The 24,699-nt window shown below is 49.5% G+C and overlaps 1 protein-coding gene across 3 annotated transcripts in view; it reads right to left on the bottom strand.

The window, feature by feature from the left end:
* The window catches only part of SLC22A4 (solute carrier family 22 member 4), a 50,256-nt gene extending 41,489 nt beyond the window's left edge, over positions 1–8,767 (bottom strand). For 2 of the 3 annotated variants that reach the window (XM_030818491.1, XM_030818494.1), the window contains exon 1: positions 7,536–8,767. In XM_030818491.1, coding sequence (XP_030674351.1) covers positions 7,536–8,301 — 766 coding nt within the window. In that variant the 5' untranslated portion in view covers positions 8,302–8,767. The remainder of the gene's footprint in view (positions 1–7,535) is intronic. The other variant, XM_003259936.4, reaches the window with a different exon arrangement.
* Between the last annotated feature and the right edge of the window lie 15,932 nt (positions 8,768–24,699).

The raw sequence follows: 24,699 nt of genomic DNA, 5'->3' as shown, positions 1-24,699 counted from the left end.
TGCTAGAGCATGTGGGTCATTCCAGCCTTTCCCCAGAACGTCCATTCTCTCCACACCTTCTTCATTCCAAATGGGGATCCTTGCCTTTCTTTTGGACTCCAGAGACATGCATAAAACCACAACACAGCTTTAGAAAACAAGGCAGACCTGTATTAGCCTTACACCTAAATTGAATGCAGCCTGCCATAAGGGAGGAATTACAGTCCTTCTAGAGGCCCAAGGTACCTGCAGCTCCCCCTGACCAGTCCTGTCAGTCTTGTTTTTGTCAAAATGCCACCTTGGACTCTGTCTGAGAGTTCTGCTGCCCACCAAGAGGGATGGACAAAGTCTGTTTATCCAGAAACTTGGCAGGAGGTGCAGGTGAAGCAGCCTCTGAACAAAAGCATATTCTGAGATCCTGGTGGCTGTTGTCAGAGGAACACAGCAGAGAGGCAAACAGTTTGGGGTGAGGCAGCTGATAAACACGGAAGCACATTCAGGCCAGAGCAAGGGGAAGCCCCTGAGTCTCCCCTGTCTGCTCTCTGGCAAGATCTACTTTCTGAAGCATTGACTGGAAATAGAAGTCTCGCCAGGCTGGCTGGAGCCAGAGGCCCCCACACCTTATCCCCTTTGGAATCTGCCAGAGGGCAGGTCCGAGTATGGAGTTGGATGATCAACTTGGTTAATATTCAGGCTATCTTGACAGTCTCCACACCCGTGAGCAATGTCCCAGGGCAGCCTGCAGGCCTGATAGAAAGAAACTTCACAAACCTGCCTATCACGGAAGGTTTTCCCCTTTTGTCGAGGCCTACCCAGACCCCAGGGGAGGTGCATCCTTGAGAGCCGCTATGTGAAGTCCCACATAGTGGCAGCCGCACGTGAGGGTTAGTCTGTTTCATTATTCCCTTGCTTGCTGCTCTCAATGCCTCCCAGAAGTTCCCTGTTAGCAGAGGAAGAGGCCCTATCCTTCGCCACATAACCTGGCTCGCCTCTGGGCTATGGGTGGGGAATCAGTAAGTCCTACTGCTGTTCAGGCCCTGACCCCAGTTCCCAGGAAAGCACAAGGCTAGTGCCACCAGAGGTCCAGGCCCTTTGCTGGAGGCTCCATCAGCTCCACTACCAGTGGGCTACCAGCATCTCCACTCATGGGTTCCTAGAGGAGGCAGCCCAGCTGCAGAAGAGGACAGGAGGATCTACGGTGTGGCAGCAGCCCTGTCTTAGATCACGGGTGGCCTGCAAAGAAGGCTGGTCCTTAATACACAAGGTTCCCCCAGGGCCTCTGGAGCACAAGACCTGGCAGAAGTGGTATCCAGCTTAGAGGTGACTGCCTCAGTTTTCCCAGCCCATGGACTGATGGGAAGGTCAAGACCCTAATGATGCTCCATGGGAGAAGAGGACATGCTTGAGGCAAAGGCCGGCCCATGCTTAGCCCCTGGCCACGAGCCAGGATTGCCTCTGCTGCTTGCCCTGTGGCCCTGCAGATGAACTTAGGCCCTCTCCAGAGCAGGGCATTTGTTGCCCTTCCTGCTCCTTTAGCCTCAGGGCAGGAGGCTGCTGGGTTTCCTCACACGCAGGGCCTCTTCTCTCTGAGGTCTTGGCCCTGAGGGCTATATATGAAGGGCCATGCCCATGGAGACTGAGATCTGACCCCTGCAGTAGGTCTCAGGGATGAGGACCCCAGCATCAGACACTCTGGGTTGCTTGGGGCGCTTCCTTCCCCAACAGAAGCTTCAGTCCCAGCCCAGGTCCCACCAGTCCCTGCTCGCATTCCTGCTCAACTGCTGCCTGATGGAAAACTTAGCAACGAGCTGTGACTGGCACTCCTCCCGCAGGGGTAAACACAGACTTCTCTAGCCCTGACTGCAGAGACAGATAAAGGCCCTGGATATCTACATTCTCTATCCTTAAAGTGAAAAATAACTTGGTTTGAGCTAGAATAACTGGGGCAACAAAATAAAGATGGATAGCGTTAGTTTATAACTGATGAAATAAAATAAGTATGTATGAACCTGTACTGGTATAAGTTAACAATTGCATACATTAATAAATAGATGTGGAGGGGAAGCTCTTCTCAGAAGAATTCCAATTAATGAATGTTGAAGGAATCAGAAAATGCAAAATCATCACTAGGCAAACTGCAGTAATAGTTGTTTCAGTCAAGGCCTAGTGATGAATGCTAAAATCAGTGGATAGAAATTTGAGGAGACACAGGATTTTGTATAATCTCGGAGAATCTCCCTTAAGATATTTATTAGTGACAGAGGAAAAAATACTACCTTTACAGCAGAGAAATTCTGCAGACACCAACTTGACAAATGATCAAGGTTAACATCACCAGTAATAAGACACATCAGCACCATGTACCCACTGGTATGATGCCCAGAGAATGCATCACTTCTATGGTATCATTACCAAAAAGTGCATAACGCAATCTAATTGTGAGAAAAATCATGCCAACCCAAACTGAGGAGCATTCATCAAAATACTCATAAAAATGTCAAGATCATGAAAGATAAGGAAAGACTAAGGAACAGTCACAGATTGGAGACTGAGACATGACAACTAAATACAACATGGGATTTTGGATGGTATCCTACAATAGAAAAAGGGCAGTAGTAGAAAAACTGGTGAAATTCAAACAAAGTCTGTAGTTCAGTTATTAGTATTGTAACCAATGTTAATTTCCTGGTTTGGATAAATGCAAAATGCGTATTTAAATTGTTAACATCGGAGAAAGCTAGATGAAGGGTATATGTGAAATCTCTGTACTATTTTCAAACTTCTCTCTAAATCAAAAGTTATTTCAAAATAAAGTTAAAAAATAATGGCCAGGCACGGTGGCTCATGCCTGTAATCCCAACACTTTGGGAGGTCGAGGCGGGTGGATCACCTTAGGTCAGGAGTTGGAGACCAGCCTGGCCAACATGGTGAAACCCTGTCTCTACTAAAAATATAAAAAACAAACAAACAAACAAACAAAAAACTAGCCGGGCGTGGTAGCAGGCCCCTGTAATCCCAGCTACTCGGGAGGCTGAAGCAGGAGGATCGCTTGAATCCGGGAGGCAGAGGTTGCAGTGAGCCGAGATGGCGCCATTGCGCTCCTCCACCCTGGGCAACAAGAATAAAGAATGAAACTCCATCTCAAAAAAAAAAAAAAAAAAAAAACGAAAAATAATTTGACTCTTAGTAACTGCATAGGATGAAAAACTTGTACCTCACAATCAACCCCTGAAGAAGGAAACTACCTTATATACATGTACACACACAGACGAATGCACTCATGCGAACCCCAACTCAGACACCTTATTGCTACCTCCTGGCATACTATGAAAGGCATTTCTACAGCACAGCATGCCATCCTTGGTTCCTGGCTAACCCTGTCCTCCTGTGAAGAGGTGTTGGGGGGCAGTTCAGGCAGACTTGTCTGTCCCCAAGGATATGCCCATTGGGAAATCCTGGCACGGCAGTGTAAGGCAAAGACACAATCTGAGGACAGTCCCACTACCTGTGTTGTGTCAACTGGGATGCAGAGAACCTGCTCAGGGGCCCTGGGCTTGGCCCTGTCCACTGGCACTGGCCAAGTCAGTATGGGTTTGGACTTGTGTTCTATTCTCTGAGCCTTGGAACTGCCACTGTGGGGAGAGGGGCTCAGCCTCCAGCAAGTCCCATCACTTATTACACAGGCCACAACCTGGACTTTAGAACAGCTCCCACCATGCCCACTGTGCCCAGCCAGTGGAGAAGGCAAAGAAGGTGCTGAGGTCCTGCTTTTACCACTCCTCACCACCCACCTAGGAAGCCCATTTGCTGGTGCCACACTCTTTGCTGGTGCCACACTCTGTGCTGGCCACCACCAGATGGGGCATGGGGCATTATCTCACTGAGTCCTCCCAACAACTCAGATAAGGTGGCTTCCCTTATTATCCCCATTTTGAAAACTGAGATAAAGTACACATAATATACAGTTTACCATCTTAGCCATTTTTAAGTGTACAGTTCAGAAGCGTTCACACTGTTGTGCAATCAATCTCCAACACTATTTTCATCTTACAAAACGGAAACTCTATACCCCTGAAACAACGACTCCCTACTCCTTCCTTCTTCCAGTCCCTGGCAACCACCATTTACTTTCTGTTTCTGTGAGTGTGACTACTCCTGAAGTGAAATCAGACAATAATTTGTCTTGTGACTGGCTTATTTCACTAAGCATAGTCTCCTCAAGGTTCATCCACGTTGTAGCATGTGTCAAAATTTCCTTCCTTTTTAAAGCTGAATAATTGTCCATTGTACGCATATACCACATTATGTTTATCCATTTGTCTGTGGAAGGACACTTGGGTTGCTTTCACCTTTTGACTATTGTGAATAATGCTACCATAGACATGGTGTACAAATATCTCTTTGAAACCCTGTTTCAATTATTTTGGACATATATTCAGAATTGGTATTGCTGGATCATATGGCAATTCTATTTTTAATTTTTTTAGGGACCACCATATTATTTTCCGTAGTGGCTGCACCATTTTACACTCCCACTAGGAATGAACAAGGGTTCCAATTTCTCTACATCCTCACTAACACTTGTTATTTTCTGTGTTTAAAAAAAACAACAACACTTTTTAAGAGGTGGGGTCTTGCCCTGTCACCCAGTCTGGAGTGCAGAGATATGGTCATAGCTCACTGCAACCTCAAACTCTTGGGCTCAAGTGATCCTCCTGCCCCAGCTTCCTGAGAAGCTGGAACTACAGTCACATGCCCTCATGCCTGGCTAATTTTTTATTTTTTTTGTAGAGGTGGGGTCTTACTATGTTTCCCAGTGCTGTCTTGAACTCCTGGCCTCAAGCAATCCTCCTGCCTCGGCCTCCCAAAGTGGATTTCTGGGTGTTTTTTGTTTTTTGTTTTTTTTTTTGTAGTAGCTATTTTTAAGGGTACAAAGTGGTACCTCCTTATGCTTTTCATTTGCATTTCCCTGGCGATTAGTGATGTTGAGCCTCTTTTCATCTGCTTGTATCCCGATTTATAGACAAGGAAACTGAGGTTTTCATCAGTGATGTAACCTGCCTGGAGTCAGCCAGGTGGTTGGCAGTGGAGTCAAAACTGGCCCTCTACTGAGTCTGACTCCAGAACTCTGTGTGCCGCTGCTCCTCTGGGGAGATCCATCCATCCATCCTGCTCGCCCTGGTACTTGCTCCCTTCCCTCCTCCTCCCAACCACCAGAGCCCAGGTTTTTTGTTTGTTTGTTTGTTTGTTTTTTGAGACAGAGTCTGGCTCTGTCACCCAGGCTGGAGTGCTGTGGTGCGATCTCAGCTCACTGCAACCTCTGCCTCCCAGGTTCAAGTGATTCTCCTGCCTCAGCCTCCCGAGTAGCTGGGACTACACGGGTGCACCATCACTCCCAGCTAATTTTTGTATTTTTAGTAGAGATGGGGTTTCACTATGTTGGCCAGGCTGGTCTCAAACTCCTGACCTCAAGTAATCTGCCCACCTCAGCCTCCCAAAGTACTGGGATTACAGGTGTGAGCCACTGCGCCCAGCCCCTAGTTGCTTTTTATTTTACTCCCACCACTCAAAAAGGAAGCCAGGAAGGGAAAAGCTGCCAAAAAAAGCAAATCCTGGTGCATGTGTGTGAATGTGTGATGATGTACATCCTTAGAGGTCCCTGTGAACAGCGCACAACATGAGTAGCTATGGACTTGGAGGCCAGCAGCTACCCACCCCTCACACCCTACAGTGAACAAAACCAGTGAGCAATGGAAAAGCAGACAGGTCAGCCCAGCTGCCAGGGAAGGCTGCCGCTCGTGGGTCCGGCCTCCACAACAGGCACTGATAACGCTTCCAGGAATCGACGTGGGATGAGCTGGCCCCCCGTCTTAGCTGCTCCCAGGCCATGCTGTGGGCAGGGAGTGGGCAAGCACTAGAGCCCCTGCTAGGGAAGCAAAGCCAGAGAAGCGTGGCCACCTTAGGGCCCAGGGTAGGTATGGTGCCAATGCTGGGGGATCCAAAGGCAGTCCCTGGGCTGAGCCCACTTCCCACAGGTGCCACAGATTCCACAGCCACCATGCCTGGCTGGCCACCATTCTCTTGCAGAGAAGAGTTTCAAAACTTCCTCACTGGTCTTCTTGTTTATCATAGCAGCTAGAGTGAGCTCTTTCCAAAAGCACGAACCTGGCCTTAGAATGCTTACATTTTCTCACTGTCCTCCGAATAAAGTCAGCTCCTCAGTATACATAGAAGGCCACTATGAACTAGCCCTTGTGGCCATTTCTAGTCTCATTTGTCATATCTGTCATCCCTTGAGTTCCAGCCATTCTGATATATGAGAACTCCATTCCCTGAATTTCCCATATTCTTGCCTAGACAGGTCTTGCTTACATTTTCAGATTCAGCTAAAATCATATCACCCCTTCTTGGAGTATTTCCTCCACTTATCGTCCCACAGAGAGGGCGATTTATTTATCCCAGGTCACATAGCAAGCAAGGCAGGACTTGAATTTGGGTTCCAGAAGCCTATTGCTAACCAGGGTTAATGTTAGCCTTCTCAGTAACACAGCCAGTGTGCCCCATGGGCATCTGAGGGCAGGCTCCGCACCCCAGATATCCACACCTCAGCACAAGGCCAGACACAATGTCTGATGACTGCTATACTGTGCTGAGGGAAAGAGATAAGGGACTAGCAGAGGCCACTCAGGTTTTTCTTGGGAGGAGCACAAGGCAGAGGCGGGACTAGCAGCAGGGAAATCCTACCTGCCTGACCAATAGCAGGCAACGGCTCCATGAGGGTGCTCTCCTCAGAAGAAAGGTGTATCCTGACCCAGGTCCTTACCAGACGTGAAGCAGCAAAAACGGGAGAAGTGTGTGTGCATCCTCATTCCTGGAACTTAGAAAACCTGCCGCTAACCACGCAGGGTGCTGAGGGGCTACAGCCCCTGACTGCCAACTGACCCTGTGCTCAGAGAGGTCCCTGAGGGCCAGGGCTTCCAGCTGGGCTTTCGCCTTCTGTGCTTCCCTGCACCCAATGAGCCTCAGGAGGCCATCTGCTGTCTTAGAGAAACTGGGGCCTCAGGAAAGGACCCCAAACCTCACAAGTATGTGGTACAGCAGTACACCTCCTGATGCCTCCAGAAGTCTGTGGCCAGGGAACAGACAAGATTTGGCCTCGCCCTGCCCAGTAACAAGGTCCCTCACACCCCTCCTCCCATGCCTGGCAGGAAGGTGACTCAGGCAGTGCGTCTGGGTAGCCTGGGGCTGCGCTTCCCCCAAAGCTGAACATCTAGGTTCTTAGGAAACTTCATTTGTTGTGAAAATCGGAAATGAAAAGACAGTTGGTGACAAACTCCCTTCTCCATCACCTCCTTATTGGACAGAAACGACCCAGGAATGTGCCTCAAGTGACTTCTATTCTTTCTTGGGGTGCACACCCGTTGCTGGAAGTATGAACAGCAGGTTTGAGGGGGAGGGGAGCGCTGACCCGGGCAGTGCGCAGGGAGTCTCAAGGGGTGCTGACGCAGAGGGAGGGTCAGGCACTCCCGGGTCCCCGGTCTCCGCCTGGTACCCACCTCGGTCACGACGGTGGACAGGTAGACGTCCTGGCTGAACTCCCAGCCATCCAGGCAGCTCTCCTGCTCCAGCTGCTCCAGGTCCACGTCGCGCCCCGGCTCCAGCCCGAGCGCCGAGAAGTTGGCGATGGTGGCGAGCCGGTAGCGGCGGCAGCTGTGGGGCACCTCGCGGCCGTCCCGCAGCCGCAGCGGGACACTGTTGTTGCGCCAGGCGCTGCTCAGGTTCGCGGCGTCCGGCACCCGGCAGCGGTGCTCCGGGGTCCCCGCCAGGAACACGACTGACATACCATTGAAGCCATTGGGGATGATGCTGGCGCTGAGCAGGAAGAAGATGAGGCGCTGGAAGGGCCCCCACTCGCCCAGGAAGGCGATCACCTCGTCGTAGTCCCGCATGCTTCCCACTGCCGCTCCGAAACTTGCAACTACGGGTGATGACAGCGTTCTCGGGACAGTGTCGTGTAGCTGGGGCGCTCCCCAAGGATGTCAGAACGTTCCCGGGGGACAGGCAGGCTGTTGGAAATTGGGGCGCGCAGCCGGGGGCCGGTCCTGGGAAACAGGCTGAGGGCGTTGGAGCGTTCCTGGGAGCTCCGCGCCGAGCTTGATGCCACTGTACACTTGGGACCACACACCCATCCCTGGCCCGGGGCGGGTAACGGGAGAGCGGCCCAGCCCGGGGGGCTGGGCTCCTGGCTGTCTCCGCCCTGTGCTTCGCGCGCCAGCCCGCCCCCAAGGACCTGACGGGGGCTTCCAGGCTGGGCTCAGCCATTCCGCCCGCGTGCCAGGGAAGAAGCTCGTTCTCGGTTGTCCCCAGCCACCCCCGAGCGCTGATTCCCAGACCTGGGCCCCACGTGGGAGGGCGGGCGCAAGGGAGGAGCCGAGGCGGGAGAGCAAGTCTCGGAGGGGTCGGCCCTCGACCTGCTCGGGCCGCGTCGCCCCGGGCCCAGACCCCAGCAGGGTTCCCTCCGCGGTCTCCTCCAATCTGGAGGCTGAGCTTAGGCGGCCACGCGTGGGGCGCGGAGGGGCGAGTCAGTGGAGTCGGTTTCCGAGAAACTTCTGGGGGCGGCAAAGCGACAGGAGCGCGCCGTCTCCCGTGGCGCCTCGCTCAGGCGGCTGGCGCACGCCGACCGGGAGCTCATTTCCCACCAATCCTAGCAGAGCTGAATTCGGTCACCCATGGCGGCGCCCGGACAGCGTCCTCAGGACAGCCAGGACCCTCATCTTGCACAGGGAAAACAGGCCCACAGCCTGGAAGGGATGAGCAAGGTCACACTACGTCAGAGATGGGCCCGGATCGGAGGGAGGGGCGGGGGGAGGAGACAACCGAGTGCCGGGAGGCGAGTTTCCTCCCTCTCACGCCGGCGGAATGGCTGAGCCCAGCCTGGAAGCCCCCGCCGGGTCCATGGGCGGGCGGGCGCCAGGACGTGGAGCCTGCGCGTTACGGGAGCACAGTCATGGAGGCACTGTTGTCACGCTGGGTTCTGATTTTGAGCCCCTTGCTCTCCTCACGCCCCCAGGGCCCTTTATCGCGGCAGGCTGCCAGAGCTTTCTCCGACTGGAAGGCTTTCTGTTTGCTGAAGGGCCTGCCCCCAGTCCAGGAACAGAGGGAGGGAGGGAGAGAGGAGGAGGAGATCCGATTTGGCGCTCAGTCCCGGCAGGGTAAGCAAAGCAGGGACCACAGACTCCCTTTTTTTGGCTCAGTGCCCCGACCTAAGGACCCTCTGCTGTTGTGTGAGCTAGCCCGGGCCTGGAGCCTGAGCCCTGGGGTTCACGAGGCAGATAAAATTGACAGGGTGAAGAGCTCACCTCTGGAGATTTTGCACAAGTGTGTTTGTTTTCCCAGGCCCCGATTAAGAGGCGGAGGGACATTTCTGCCTCTTTTTGTGTAGCTTCCAGTCAGACCCCTCCTCTTAGGAGGACTTCCCACCCCCTTGGAACCTCAGTTTCCTACCTGTAATAAGACTATACATCCTGATGTGCTAGGACAGCTCTGATTTATGCCTATTAATCCAGTGAAATTATTAATAGAGCCTCCCTTTCACAAGTATCCTTCTTCGAATGATATATTATGGTCATTATCTTACTTAGCTTGGGTTTCATCTCCCTACTCCACCCCACATAATAGAGCAAAGTTGGAGACAAGAACATACATAAGGTCGTTTCTTCTGAGTAGTGATACCATAAAACAGAAGTGAAGGACTAGGGAGGAGAGTGAACAGAGAGGGAGGGAAAGCCAACATAGACTGTGAAATTGAGATGGTTATTGGCGATGACCAAGATCAGTAACAGTGTTGTGTAGAGCCCTAGTCGAGCCTAAGAATAAAGGGAAAATTAGCAATACTGAGCCTGTCTTTATTTAAAATTTTGATACTGTGTTCATCATGGGTATTTGCATTAATTTCTATTTTTAAAAATATTGCATTAAAATATAATTAATCTTGGTTACTGAATTTCTTGGTGCCTCCTTAAATTTGCACCAGAGACAAGTGCCTTGCTCTTTCTCCTCGCCTCAGCCTTGTCTCAATCCCCATTGCTATGGGTTACTGAGGTTTAATCCCACTGGGGGCTTCTAAAGAGCCATATAGAATGAGGAGGTATTTGTTTCCTAGTTCTGTCTCCATTGGTCAACTGCTTGCACTTCCAGATTGCACATAAGTGAGGGCTGAACAGGTACCACTCGACTATTTGCCATTGCTCACAAGTGTATGTAAACCTCTATCTGGAATTGTTTTGTCCTCCATACAAAATGAATGAACAAGTATACTGCTTACAGCTTAGCCCACTGGGGGAATTTCCCCTCAAAGTTGTTTAGGGCTACCCCCTAAATGGAGCTATGTTACAGGAACTATATATATATATATATATATATATATATATATATATATTTTAAAGTAAAGCTAATCCATCTGTGAGTCAGGGCTATTTTCCCCTCCATCAGTTGGTTGCAGAGAACTACCCACTAAGGCTGTAGGTCTGAGCTAAAACAGAAGGGTTGGTATAGCCGATAGCTGAGGTAGGTGTCATAGGAGTCTGAGCCACCTTTTGTTGACTTACATGCACCCTATTGACCTGCTTAGTCCTGATCCTGAATTTACCATTGCTGTTCTATTATTATATGATGGGTTGCTGATAAGTCTGCCTTGTTTTGTTTTTTTTTTTGAGACAGAGTCTCACTCTGTCACCCAGGCTGGAGTGCAGTGGCACAGTCACAGCTCATTGCAGCCTCAACCTCCCTAGGCTCAAGCAATCCTTCTACTTCAGCCTCCCAGGTTGCTGGGACTACAGGCAAACACCACCACACCCAGTTAATTTTTTTTCTGTATTTTTTAGAGATGGGGTTTTGCCATGTTGCCTCCTGGGCTCAAGTAATTCTCTGGCCTCAGCTTCCTCCCAAAGTGCCGGGATTACAGGTGTGAGACACCATGCCTGGCTTAAACCTACCTAATCTTATGACTTGGTAGACTCTGACAATACCCGGCTTACAATGGGTATCTCTGGTTGCATAGACCCTTGATGTCCCATTGCTAGGCTCTCGGTTTTTATTGGGGCCAAACGGCTGCTTTTCAAAAGTCGAATCTCTCTCTGCTGCATGGCCTTGCTCCAGAACTTTAGAGATCTGTGCTGAAACTCTTTCATTAGGGCATGTCAGAGACTCTGCCCTGCAGCCTTATTCATCATGTATGCCTCTAGCCCCATTGTATCTGCTGGATTATATGAAGCAAATGGTAGAGAAGCTTGTACTCTAGTTGGACACACTGTACAGCTCTCTCCTGCTCTGGGTTTCACCCGAAACTGAAAGCCTTCAGGGGCACCCAATAGATGGGTCAGAGGAATACTCCACCAAGCGCTATGCCTTAGTGCTGGAGGATAGAGAGCTCAACAACTTGTCTTTACTTTACAGGGGATAACCTGGCATGACTACTGATCCCTGATAACTTTACCCATTTGTTTCAAAATAATATGGGATAGAAGAAGTTGGCGGGGATATAGATGAAATAATATGGGCTGTGAATAGTGGTTCTAGGGATTCATTTTACTAGTTTGTCTACTTTTACATCCATTCAACTTATTCTAGAACAAAAAGGTAAGAAAAAAGTTGAACAATATGAATGCCCTGAATCTTCATATTTTTATCTGCTATCCTTTGGCATGCATGTGTCTTTACTAGGACATCTGGAGTTCTTGCTTCTTCTTGCTTACTAGGTCAAATTAGCATTAGGTCGTCAATACAGTGGACTACCATGATGTTCAATGGAATATTGAGACAATCAAAGTCGCTAGATACTGTGTTGTGCAGAGGGGAGAACTAACATAGCCCAGAGGCAAGAGAGTGAATATGTACTGCTATTATTCCCACATAAAAGCAAACAGTTTTTCATCCTCCTGACTGAAGGATATTGAGAAGAAAATGTTTGATGTTGAAATTAATCTCTGCAATACCACCCGGGATGTGGTTTTACTTCTCATTTAATAAATCAGTAAGAAAGGTGAGGGTAAGTGTCAGGGGCTTTCATTTGGCCCTTCCTACCTTAATGGCTCTTAATAAAATAGGGAGTAAATGTTAGGGTACTGCCAGTTGCTGGAACATCTGTCCTAGTTATTTACTTAGGGATAAGGAAATTAGTACAGTGTGGATCTTCTGACTTCTGGATGTGTTTGCAAGAGTACTCCATTTACCTGACTTTCATGAGCCTCTGTCATGGGGGGACCATGATAGTGTTTCCCCCCAGCATTGATGCCAGCTCATACTCTGTACCCAATAGCCTTTGAAAGCCTGGTTCTTTTTCTTCCCCCTGACCAGAGTTACTATGATAAAAGGCCACAGATCCCTCATGTGGAAAGATTGGGGAAATAATTATCTTGTATAGCTTTGGCAGCATTGGAGGGCTCTTCTATAAAAAGTCTTGGCCTTTCCTTAAATCAGTAGACTCTGAGCCTGAGAACTGGCCTAGATCAAGGAAATTTATGAGGAAATACTATTTTCCATTATGGCAGCTGTCATCTGCCTTCTGCTCATAAGCTCTTGATTTTGGGGATTGCTGTTGTTACAATCAAGTAATACTCAGTCATCTGCCAATTTAGTTAACTCCTAGGGACACTATGGTCTATTAGCCATTGCCATAGATAGACCCTATGGGTCAAAGCACTTAGCTGCCACTTTGGTTTTGTGGTAATTATTATTATTATTATTATTTTAGACGGAGTCTCGCTCTGTTGCCCAGTTTGGAGTGCAGTGGTGCAATCTCGGCTCACTGCAAGCTCCGCCTCCCGGGTTCACACCATTCTCCTGCCTCAGCCTCCCAAGTAGCTGGGACTACAGGCACCTGCCACCACGTCCGGCTAATTTTTTGTATTTTTAGTAGAGACGGGGTTTCACCATGTTAGCCAGGATGGTCTCGATCTCCTGACCTCGTGATCTGACCGCTTTGCCCTCCCAAAGTGCTGGGATTACAGGCGTGAGCCACTGTGCCCGGCCGTTTTGTGGTAATTTTTATATCTACCCTGCCTCTGTTGATTGTTACGCATCTGGTCTCTGCAATTCCAGAGTCCTACCATCCCCCCTGACACTAAGAATTCCTCACCTTTACATGTTGTGTTGCCTCGGTGAAAAGAGTGGCCTCTGGACTTCCCATGGGAATGTAGTCTTCTAGTATGTTCTCTGGTCTTGCATAATAACTACAATCTAACATACTAATCCCTCTGAGCCTTCTGACTCCTTCAGTATTCTGCCAAGGAAGTTCTGGCGTCTTTACTTCATTTCCAAAGGTCGTAATTGTGTCCAAGTTTGAAAGAAGCATCTCAGAAGCATATGAAAATGGTTTTATGTATCCTTGATTGGACGTTAATCCCTGAATAATGAGAGTGCCCCCAGATTGATACATTCTTACAACCGTCTCCTCACACCCCTATTATCCCTGTTCCTGCCACAACATACGTCCTGTAATTTTTTCAGTGTGTATGCTATTTGCTTATAATACTGTATTTCTCCACACTTAGGCTGTGCTGAGACCTAACCCTAGTTACTGGTCTGCAGGCAATGAAGGGAGGTAGGGGATATCGAGGAGAATAAGCATCATCTTTGGGGCCACTTGCCTTAGGAGGAGTCTTGGCAGGATTCCAGGCAAGGAGAGGCTTGTCTCATATAGCAGGAGAAAGATAGCTGCTTCTGCTGGCCATGAAGGTTTAGGAGAATCCAAGAATTCAAAATTCTCGCATTAATCTACTCAAATGTTCCCATTCTTTGTTCCAGGGTTCCATATGTTTCCTATCAGGGCCATGACTCCATTGTAGAAAGTAGAGCCATCACGGCTGTGAATCCCTTCCTTGCAGGTCTGCCTTCTAGGACCACTCTTATGTCGACTGTCTTAGCCCAGGTTTCCTCCTGAAAGCAAAGCCTGAGTCAAGAGTTTGTGTGTAGGTGATTTATTTGGGAATGGATCCAAAGGAACAGGAATAAGTGACTGGGAAGAGTAAAACAGGAAAGAAGGGAAGCCAATATAAGAGTGCAGAGGCTGGATGTGGTGGCTCACGCCTGTAACCCTAGCACTTTGGTAGGCCGAGGTGGGTGGATCATGAAGTGAGGAGTTCAAGACCAGCCTGGCCAAGATGGTGAAACCCCGTCTCTACTAAAAATACAAAAATTAGCCAGGTGTGGTGGCATACGCTTGTAATCCCAGCTACTTGGGAGGCTGAGGCAGAGAATTGCTTAAACCTGGGGGGCAGAGGTTGCAATGAGCCAAGATTGCGCCACTGCACTCCAGCCTGGGAGACAGAGTGAGACTCTGTCTCAAAAAAAAAAAAAAAAAAAAAAGTGCAGAGTCTCAGACCAGCCCGAAGAGCTGCAGCCGCCTTTTGCGCCCTCCCTGCCTTCGCCATCCTCCCTGCCGACATCATGCTCCAGTTCCTGCTTGAATTTACTTTGGCAATGTGATTGGAATGTATCTGGCTCAGAACTATGCCACACGAAACCTGGATAAAACGCTTGACGAAATGAAAAAGGGCAATGCCGAGAAAAATCCCCCTAGTTCATGAGGCCGACTCCAGCACTGCCTTCTGGATACACTGATTCCACCACTCTTGAGGGCCTCCTTTACCATCTCAACCAAAGGCTTTTGTTTTCATCTCCAACCTCAGTGATTTTCGTCTTGGCTAGACCCAGTGCTGCCTTAGGGCAAAAATGGGGCCACAAGTTAAAAACTACCTATGTAGTGTGACAGATCCCCTGCCAGGTTATTTAAGGATCCATACTGGATCCATTTTATAGTGCTGGAGGACACCATGAAGACTGACTGAGGGGAAATGGTCCCAGCCGTGCTCCTTGATGGAGATCCAAGATACTGACGTTATCAACATGCAGCAACACCAACACCTGCTAGATGCGTTGTAATGTGGATAGCAAAGGCAAGGCCAGAAATTTACCAATTGGCTTTATGCCCACCCCTGTGGAAGGAAACCCTATATAGTACTGTAAGCCAGGCTCGAGGCCCAGGGCAGCTGCCCTAATAGGGCCAATGGGAAAAAAGATTATGTTAGTAATAATTAAGTTACAAGGAATAGATACACCTATCAGGGTTTCTACTAAACGCCTGTGTTTATGCCCAAAGGCTACAGCTTCTGCTACCCATGGTAGCTAGTAATGTCTTCCTGGACTGGGCTGCAGTTGCAGCAACAGTCAACAACCAGCCCTGTTACTGGGTGTAGGGATACCTCCCCCTGTCAAATGATAATGGTATGCCTTGGAATATTCTGCCTTTCTCCCAACAGAACTGGAATGATTGGTTCAACAGCATCAATAGGCAATCAGTCTCACTGGGGACTGCCTCTACCTGGAGGCGAAATTGCCAACATGACAGAGACCCAACAACATACATGCTTATAGGCACTACCTGTTATTTCTCTGATAAAGATATTACAGATGGTTTAAATCATTTGTTGACTCAGATCCATGATATAGCTCAGTTAGGTTACTTTGACTCATTTTTAAATTAGGTACACACCTTACCTATTGCTGGAATTATGTTTTGCTAATAGGCATCATAATTATAGTTAGCTTCTGCTTTTTATGCTCTTATGTATACCATGGAAGTGGCCTGTATCCACAAACTGTGGCTATACATTATAGACCTCTATAGGTCTTCTCCTCGTTTCCTGCTCAGGGACTCTCGAGCAAGGTTGATGGAAAGAATATAAGAGCTGGGGAATGGGATAAATTGAAGTATGACAGGTTCCTCGACCAGGTGACTCAAAACGGTGTATGTCCGCTGCCTGAACTCTGAAGACCAGGTGATGACCCAAGGCCATGGTACCCAGCCAAGGAGCAAATGACCCTGAGGACCCAAACATCCCAGAGAATGGCTGAGAACCTACCAAGGGAAACAGTCCCATCACACACACAGAAGAAGCAAAGAGCCAGAAAATTAGCTTAAAAGCAGCTTAGGGATGGGAGGCGGCACAGATCTCTAAAGCTGTCCCGCTGCCATCCAGGAATGCCTCGTGTGTAAGTTCTCATAAACTCATTTGCTTACCAAGCTGGACTTGTGTGAGGCACTCTTTGGTCTCTTGGCTCCCTCTCAATTTGGGAGAAGGTATTTTTTTTCAAATACAATTTTGGGTTTTTCTTGTTACGTTACCCTTATATTTCCGACATCCTTATCTCTTTCCATATCTTCCTTTCAGCCACTTGGGAGGTTCTAAGACAGGACTTACGGTGCTAGATTAGTGAACATGACCTTTAATGAGTAGTCTTTCCCTTATTCTTTGGGATTTTGACTACCTTTTGTCAGATGAAAAATTGGTGAGTTTTATGTAGCTGATTGGATGCAAATAATGCTGATTTCACATTTTAGCAAAGATGCTTGTTAAACATTTGGTACGAAATTGTGTTGTTTCTAAGTAATTAAAATCAATATTTAGAAGCCGAAGAGGAAGAGGAAGAGGAAGCGGAAGCGGAAGCAGAAGCGGAAGAAGAAGAAGAAGAAGAAGAAGAAGAAGAGGAATGCATCAGTAGGTTGTTTACAGATGTAAGAAATTGGGGTATGGGTCTCAGAAATGTCTGTCTTTAAGGTTCGGAAGTAGGGAATATTTAGGTCTGGGCTGGAGACACCTATTTGGGAGTGGTCATAACTGCAGAGTTCCTGAGGCCCTTGCTGTGACAGCAGAGCCAGTCAGGGTTCCTGGTTGCAAGCATGCTCACGGAACTGATGGGAAAGCTGACGTCCTGCTGAGATAAGCAGAAATCAGCTGTTGAAGATGGCACCCGCCTGGGAAGTAGACAGACCAGAGTGGAGCCCTAACAGGGCAGCTTGCTTCAGACTGAGCCTGAAGGGGAGGAGTGGCTCCTTGACTGGGCCAGGTGGCCTCTGATCACTGTCCTTCCAGAACAAGTCCGGTGTGGCTGGGGTAAGAGCACAAAAGGAGGGTAGGGACAGTTTAGAAGGGATGTGGTTATTAGACAGCACAAACAGCACAAACCACCCTAGACAATGAGCATCTGGGGAGGAATGGAGGAGCTAGGACAGGGCCTTGAGGGGTGGTGCCTCAGGGGCAGGCAAGAGAGTGGACAGGAACACTGGCTGGGAAGGCACAGGGTGACAGGACTGAGGAGTAAGAGACTGCTTCCACCCAGAAATCTCTTTCTGGGTGATGAGACAGTCTCCAGCAATTGGAGAGAGAGCCCTGGGGACTGGGAAGGGGCCAGTCCAGGCTGTCTCTCAGCAAGTTCCTGGAACCACGGAGGGTCAGTGAGTGGTGGAGATGACCCATTTAGCCGGGATCATGACCAAAGGAGTGAGTCAAGCAGGCATGGTGGTAGGTTCATGCATATCAGGGTTGGTGATCAGGTGCTGTGGCACCAGCCTAGTCCACACTCAGATCCAAAGCTTCAGGGCTCACCTTTACTTTGCCCAGCTTCCACCATTCCATGCCCCATGCAAAAAGTTGGTAAGGCTGACCCTGCACTGTGGGCTGTTCTGGGGACCTTGCCAAGTGGAAACAGATCAGCACCCTTCAGAAATGGCTTGGTCAGGGTCACTAAACCATTGGTAGGCAGGCAACACTCTCCATGGAAGACTGGTATGTGCCGTTGCTTTGGTTGCCCTTGCCATGGAGATTTGCTAGAGTATGTGTGACCTTGGCAAGTTTTTTAACCTTTCTGAGCTCATCCATAAAATGGGGATAATAACCATACTTCCTTTCTGGTTGGTATAAGGATTAAAAACAATCATATCGTTCACTAAGGGCTTGGAGATGAAGGCCTGGAACACATTAGCTCCCATAATAGTTATTACCCAACTCCCTTCCCTTCTTCTGAGACTGCGGGTGTGCTCCAGCTTCCCATGAAAATGCAATTACAGACCAAGAACACCCCGGACGGCAGCTGAGGGTTCTTGCACTGCAGCCATTGTCAGTGAAGCTGGTGTGTGTGTGTGTGCGCACGTTGTGTGTTGGGGGTGGTGCATCAGCCTCTGAGCTTGGCTCACCGGGTCTGATAGACCCACTTAAGGGCTGGTTAATGGGGTTTCTGAGCCCACATGGCTGAGACTGACCCCAGACCCTGCAGGACCCAGTGAGGTCTCTAGCAGCCTCTCCTGGGATTGCTAGCCTCTGCATTCCAGCCGCAAATGGATCTATGTCAGACACTAGCAAAGTTGAGGTTTGGTTTCTGCGGGGACCCAGATAGTTTCCCACTTGTGGTAGAAGGGACACAGGAAGACAGTGCTTGCTTACTAGAGATACCTCTTCACTACCCTTAAACCTTTTTAGAGGTTCCACCTCCATTCAGAGGTGCTGTGGGGATGCTGTTAGAAAGACAGATTATTCTGTGAGAAAATGATAAACCAGGAAGTTACGTGAAAAGCAAGTCAGGGGTCGGCCTGGGGTGCAAGACACGAAGTTGGGTAAGAATGAGTTGTCCAGGATAGCACTGGAGTGCACATAGCTGGGCAGGGGCACCCAGAGGTGGAGGAGAGGTGGGGCACTCCCCAGGTGGGGCAGAGGGACTCAGGGCCCACAGCCCAGGCTTCTGGGCATCATGGTGCGGTGCAAGTCACAACACTGCCCCCACCCATCCAACTCGGCGGTTCAAGGGCTGTGAGCCCAGGGCCAAGCTAGCGCACCCCCTAGAGGGGCTGAGTCCTTGGCTATGATGGGAGGGCTGGCTTGAAGCTGCATCTGGGCTCCGCCTACCTTCACCCCTTTCTTTGGTTCTCTAGGAGAAAAGTGTCAAATAACAAACTTGTCACTTAGAGAACCAGAAAGGACTCCATTTGTGTTTCAACCTCCTTGGAGGGTCAAGGAAGCCCGCAAGAGCCTTGAGGAGAGTTTGGTGGGGCTGATCTTACAGATAAGCACCATGAGAGTTACAGAGGCACAAGTTGTCCAGAGGCCAGCAGGGGCTGGGTACCTCATGCGGCCCTGTGAGCTGGGATTTGGAATTTAGACTCTGTCCTAAGAGCAGTGAGGAGCCATGGAAACTGTAATAGACAAGATTGACAGGGAACTGCACTTGAAAAACCTCCTTTAGCTGTTATGTAGAGAAAGGATTGAGGGAGGGGCCAGGCAGGAGACAGGGAGACAAGGCAGAGGCCATTACACTGTTCAGCATGAGACAGTGGCGTCTGGACTGGGGAGAGTGGGCTAGTTTGGAATTAATTAGGGATGAACGCAGTCATGCTTGCTAACTGGTTTCACCGCATCTACCTTTGCCCCTTAAGGCCTATTCTCCATACAGCAGACAATGTGATCCTAGTTAAAACATAATTCCAGGTCATGCCGCTCCTCTGGCTTCCCATCTCAGAGTAAAAGTCAAAGTCCTTACCATGGCTGTAGGAGAACAGCCTGTTGCGTGGCAAGAATGATGCTTTTTTTTTTTTTTATTTTTTTAACAGGGTCTCACTCTGTTGCCTAGGCTCGAGTGCAGTGGCAAGACCATAGCTCACTGCAGCCTCGAACTCCTGGGCTCAAGGGGTCCTCCCACCTCAGCCTTCTGAGTAGTTTGGACTACAGGTGCATGCCACCACATCTGGCTAATTTATTTTTCATTTTTATTTTTTGTAGAGAGGGGGTCTTGCTATGTTGCCCAGGCTAGTCTCGAACTTCTGGCCTCAAAAGATCTTCCCGCATTGGCCTCCCAGAATGCTGGGATTACAGGTGTGGGCCACTGTTCTAGGCCACTTGATCCAAAATGACCAATATTTGACCCCTAGATGCCAAGATATTCATCAGCAAGTTCTTTAAACAATGCCTATAGAATAGAAAACTCTTCATAAAGATGCTTATCTAACCTCTCCAGTGGTCACGAGTCTTGGCAAGAAAGTCTGAAGACGGGACCAGCTGCACGTTTTACGTGCTTGCTACATAAAGGATACTTTCTGGGAGACTGGTGTGAGGATTCAGTCTTGCAGCCACCTGAGACATCACTTCTCTTCGTAAGTCCCCCTTATATATTTCTCTCTGAGAAAATGGATTTGTCAACCTCTGTCTTTGGCTTCTCAGCTCCCTCGGTGTTTGGTTTTGCACAGTCCTGCTATCCGTGGAACAATGGCTCACAAGGGCCAACACAGCCTTCTCTCCTTCACATCTCTCTGATGACCTCATCTACTACTTCCAGCTACCTCACTTATACCACTTCAGTCACTGCTTGCCTAGGGCCTTAGGATTTCCTGTGCCCTCTGCCTGGAATGTAATCCCCCCAGATACCTGCACTGATGATATCTTACCACATCAGTTCCCTGCCTAAATGTTACCTCATCTGTGAGGCCTTTCCAGATTCCATATATGAAGAGAATCCCTTATGCTCTACTGTAATGCCTTCTTTATTTCCTTGATAGCACTGCTATAGCCTGTAGTTATTTTACATGTTTGTTCAAAATGTTTTCCTAGTGTGCAACACAATGCCTGGCATATAGAAGGTTCTTAATAGGTATTTTTGTTTTTTGAGACAGAGTCTTGCTCTGTCACCCAGGCTGGAGTGCAGTGGCATGATCTTGGCTCACTGCAACCTCCACCTCCTGGATTCAAGCAAGTCTCCTGCCTCAGCCTCCTGAGCAGCTGGGACTACAGGTGATTGCCACCACACCGGGATAATTTTTGTATTTTTAGTAGAGATGGGGTTTTGCCATGTTGGCCAGGCTGGTCTTGAACTTCTGGCCTCAAGTGATCCCCCCAACCTTGGCCTCCCAAAGTGCTGGGATTACAGGCGTGAGCCACTGTGCATGACCTTTTAATAAATATTTAGTTGACTGAGTGAGTTGAGGTTGAGGATGCAGGAGGGAGCAGGTGCCCTCCAGGACAGCAGTCCCCAACCTTTTTGGCACCAGGGACTGGTTTTGTGGAAGACAACTTTTCCATGGATGGAGGGCAGGGATGGTTTCAGGATGATTCAAGCACATTACACTTATTGTGCACTTTATTGCTATTATTATTACATTGTAATAGATAATGAAATAATTATACGACTCACCATAATGTATGGTGAAGGAAGCCCTGAGCTTGTTTTCCTGCAACTAGATGGTCCCATCTGGGGTTGATGGGAGACAGTGACAGATCATTAGACATTAGATTCTCATAAGGAATGTACAGCCTAGATCCCTTGCTTGCACAGCTCACAATAGGGTTCATACTCCTGGAATCCTAGAATCCTAGAATTAGAGAATCTAATGCCACTGTTGATCTGACAGGAGGTGGAGCTCAGGCAGTAATACAAGCAATAGTGAGCGGCTGTAAATACAGATGAAGCTTCACTCACTTGCAAGCCACTCACCTCCTGCTGTGCAACCCAATTTCTAGCAGGCCATGGTCTGTGGCCTGGGGATTGAAGACCCCTGCTCCAAGACTTACCTCCCACCGAGAACTTAGGCAGGATGCTTGCAGAAACCTGATGTGGGAGGTGAGGTGAAAGGTAGTGGGAGGAAAGGAAGCCCAGTGTATGTGTGAGTGGGTGTGTGTGCTTGTGTGCCTGAGTGAGGGTGGGTGCTTCTCCAGGACCCCTGTACCTCCCAGTTCCTGGCCTGGGTGGAGTCTGGGCAGGACAGAGGTAAATCTGAGCCAGGGTCTGACCAAGGAGATAACAGGTTGTGCCAGAGGCACCAGGCAAAACTGGAAGGGATGGGATGGAGGGCATGTGGATGGGAACTATTAACTCTCCCTGGGGATGGGAGGGCCAAGGCTTTGCTCTAGGGGAGGGGGTAGTAGAGTTGGGCCTTGAAGAGTGAGTAGGAGTTTGCTGAGCCATGACAAAAGAAGAAAGGCATTTTGAGCTTCAGAGGTCTGAGGGCTATGAAAAGGTGGACTAGCTCAGAGGATGCTGGACTGGACTGTCTGCTGTAGCAGAGGAGGTGAGACAAAGTAGTCGGCAGCCTGAGGTCACAGAGACTTTAAATGCTAGGGGGAGGACCAGGGACTCCATCGTGAGGGCCCTGGAAGAGTTGAAGCAAGGGAATGAGAGATTCCTTCAGCTGCGCTGAAACGGGTCTAAAAATGCTTGGAAGGCAAAATCCTAGACACAGTGCTGGGTAGGATGTCATGGCTGGCATGCGGGTGTAGAGGATGATATCCATGTCTTTGGTCTGAAAGCCCCTGAGGTAAGGAACTAGGCCCTGGGGTTCGAGGGATGTAGCAGATTTGGGGACAGCAATGAAAGTTGGTTCCAGCCAGGTAGGCTGGAGCCTGGAGCACTGTGAATTGGGGATCCTGGATCTGGTTCTCCCTCCTGGAGAGAGACTCTGATGTCCCCTGTCTCAGTACTGGGACCCTGGGCCATACAAACCTTGTCCTATGAGGACCCTGTCCCAAGCTTTTCATGGTCTACTACACTCAGGGCTCCTGGGCAGACGAGGTGGGCTGGGGGACTGGGTAGATGCTGGGCCTTGAAGCTGGGGAAAGGACAAATCAGGCTGTCAGCTTTGAATGCCACTCCCCTTAGCTGCCCTCCAAGCCACCCCCAACCGGGATGCCCAGGCAGGGGCTGCTGTAATTGCTGCAACCCTGCAGGGGTGGAGCTGTTGATCTCGGGGTAGCCTACGGTGGCAGGGAGCCTCTTGGGTGGTAGTTCCTGCGGGGGGAAGGAGTTATTGCATGTCATGGGATTAAGGTAAGTACCAGCGGCTAGTGGATCTGTGGTGGCCAGTGGGAGAGTCGAGTTTCTGCAGGTGAGTGGGAGCGAGAGGTGGCGGCCAGGGCCCATGGCTCCCGGTATTTTTCCACCCACTCCTGTGCTTAATAATGCTTCCCTGCTTTCCTGGGTGCCGGTCATCCTCTCCTCTCCCACCTATGACCGGGTGGGGCTGGGACCAAGTCAGCGGAGGCAGGGTGAGGAGGCAAGGGCAGACTCCTCCACAGCCCCACCCTATTTGGGTGTGGCTGCAGGGAGCGTGTGTGCACTGTGTGTGCGCGCACACCTGCACAGTGCTATGGTGGGGCGCCCTCGGGGCCTCAGCGCACACAGTCTGACCCCTTGGGAAGCAAAAGGAGACACGGGCCAGACATGATCTGGGGTCACCTGCAGGACCAGGACCCCACCTTGCCTCACTGCTCCATCAGCACCTGCCCATTGCCCTGAACTGTGCTCCTTCAGGGAAGTGAGGAGGCAAAAGGAGCCTTAAGAGGGAATCTCTAGCACAAATTTAACCATGAACAGAAGATCTATGAGAAGAAAGGAAAATACATACTTAAGTAAAGACAGACACAACATCTGAATAAATGCACAGTAAGTGCAGATCACAGTCCTCTCTGGAGGAAAAGACTAATGCCAGTTCTTCCCAAGTGAGTCTCTAGATTTAGGGCAACCTGGTCACAGTTCAAAGAGGTTTGCTTTTCCAGAGCCTGAAGCATGCAGTCTCAACTTCTGACAACTGGAAATGTAGAGGAATAGCTTTGACATGTTTGTAAATGACCAACAAGGAGGAGAGATTGGCTATTAAACTCCAACACAGTAGTAATTATACATTAACACGGAAATAGATCAGATGACCAGAATCCAGTAACAAAGATTCATACAAAATTAGGAAAAATTCCTACCAATCATTAAGAAGAAGTTAAATAAGCCTCGGAAAAAAAACCATGAAGGGCTTGGGGTAACTTTCACAAGAACTGCTCTTTTGAGAGTGAGGACCACTCTGTTCCCTTAGTGCTAAGCACCCAGCAAACACACCATAAATGCTCAAAGACTAAATGTTCATCACTGGTAATCAGAGAAATGCAAATTAAAACAACTGCATATGACATTTTACTTAACAGACTGGCAAAAATGAAAAAAAAACATAATATCCTCAGCTGGCAGGAGCACAAGGAAATGGGTACTGTCTCGTGCTGATGATGAATGTGAATTGGTAACAGTTTTTTTGTGGTTTGCGATAGCACAAAATTGAAAACAGCACAAACGTACATTACTCTGGGCTCGCTAAATAGGCACTAAATAAAACGAGTCAGTTTCTTGTCCCGAGCAAGTAAACTAGAGGGTAGATCCACGCGACCCGGAGTCTAGGACACATCCTCGGGAGTGAACAGCCACAACTCACAGACGATGTGTGCAGTCGGGGCATGAAAGGCCCAAGGCAAACCCACCACGCGGTAAACGCCGGGACTCTGAGGAGGGGTGGAATTGACTTAGAGACAGGAGGGAGCCTCTCGGAGGGCAAAGCTGCCCTGGGCAATTGTTCTTTTCTTTCTAAACCTTCCTTCTGGTCTCTGTCTGGAAATTTAAGCGCGCCCCCTGGTGGGGGGAGAAAGGAAGGGGAGGAAAAGGGGGTCTCAGAGGAGAATAAAGTGCTCGTGGATGGAAGAAACCTGGAAGAGAAAATGCCAGGAAGTGCAGACGGCCCGCGGCGGCCCCGGTGATCTCCACACTCAATCACCCTCTCCAGCGGAGCGATCGCTCCTGAGGCTGCCAGCACCCCGCCACCCCCCCCAACCCGCTAGTGCCGATGACGGCGTCGCCCCCTGCTCACCTTTGCACACAGTTCCCCCGTGTAGAGTTCGTGCCTCCCTCATCTCTTAGTTCTCAGCTAACACCTTCCCTGACCCCACCCAGGTCATACCTCCCGTCGCGCGCCGCACGCAGCATCCCAGACCTCACCTTCGTATTACTAGAGCTGCCCCGTTGTGATTCAGGTCGGCCTTCCACCCAGGCTGTGGCCCCCTTCAGGGCAGCATGGTGCCCATCCTGCTCACC

Source organism: Nomascus leucogenys, chromosome 2 (assembly GCF_006542625.1).
Source record: "Nomascus leucogenys isolate Asia chromosome 2, Asia_NLE_v1, whole genome shotgun sequence".
Taxonomy (NCBI): domain Eukaryota; kingdom Metazoa; phylum Chordata; class Mammalia; order Primates; family Hylobatidae; genus Nomascus; species Nomascus leucogenys.
The sequence above is the reverse complement of the archived record's forward strand: the minus strand, read 5'-3'. Positions and strand labels throughout refer to the sequence as shown.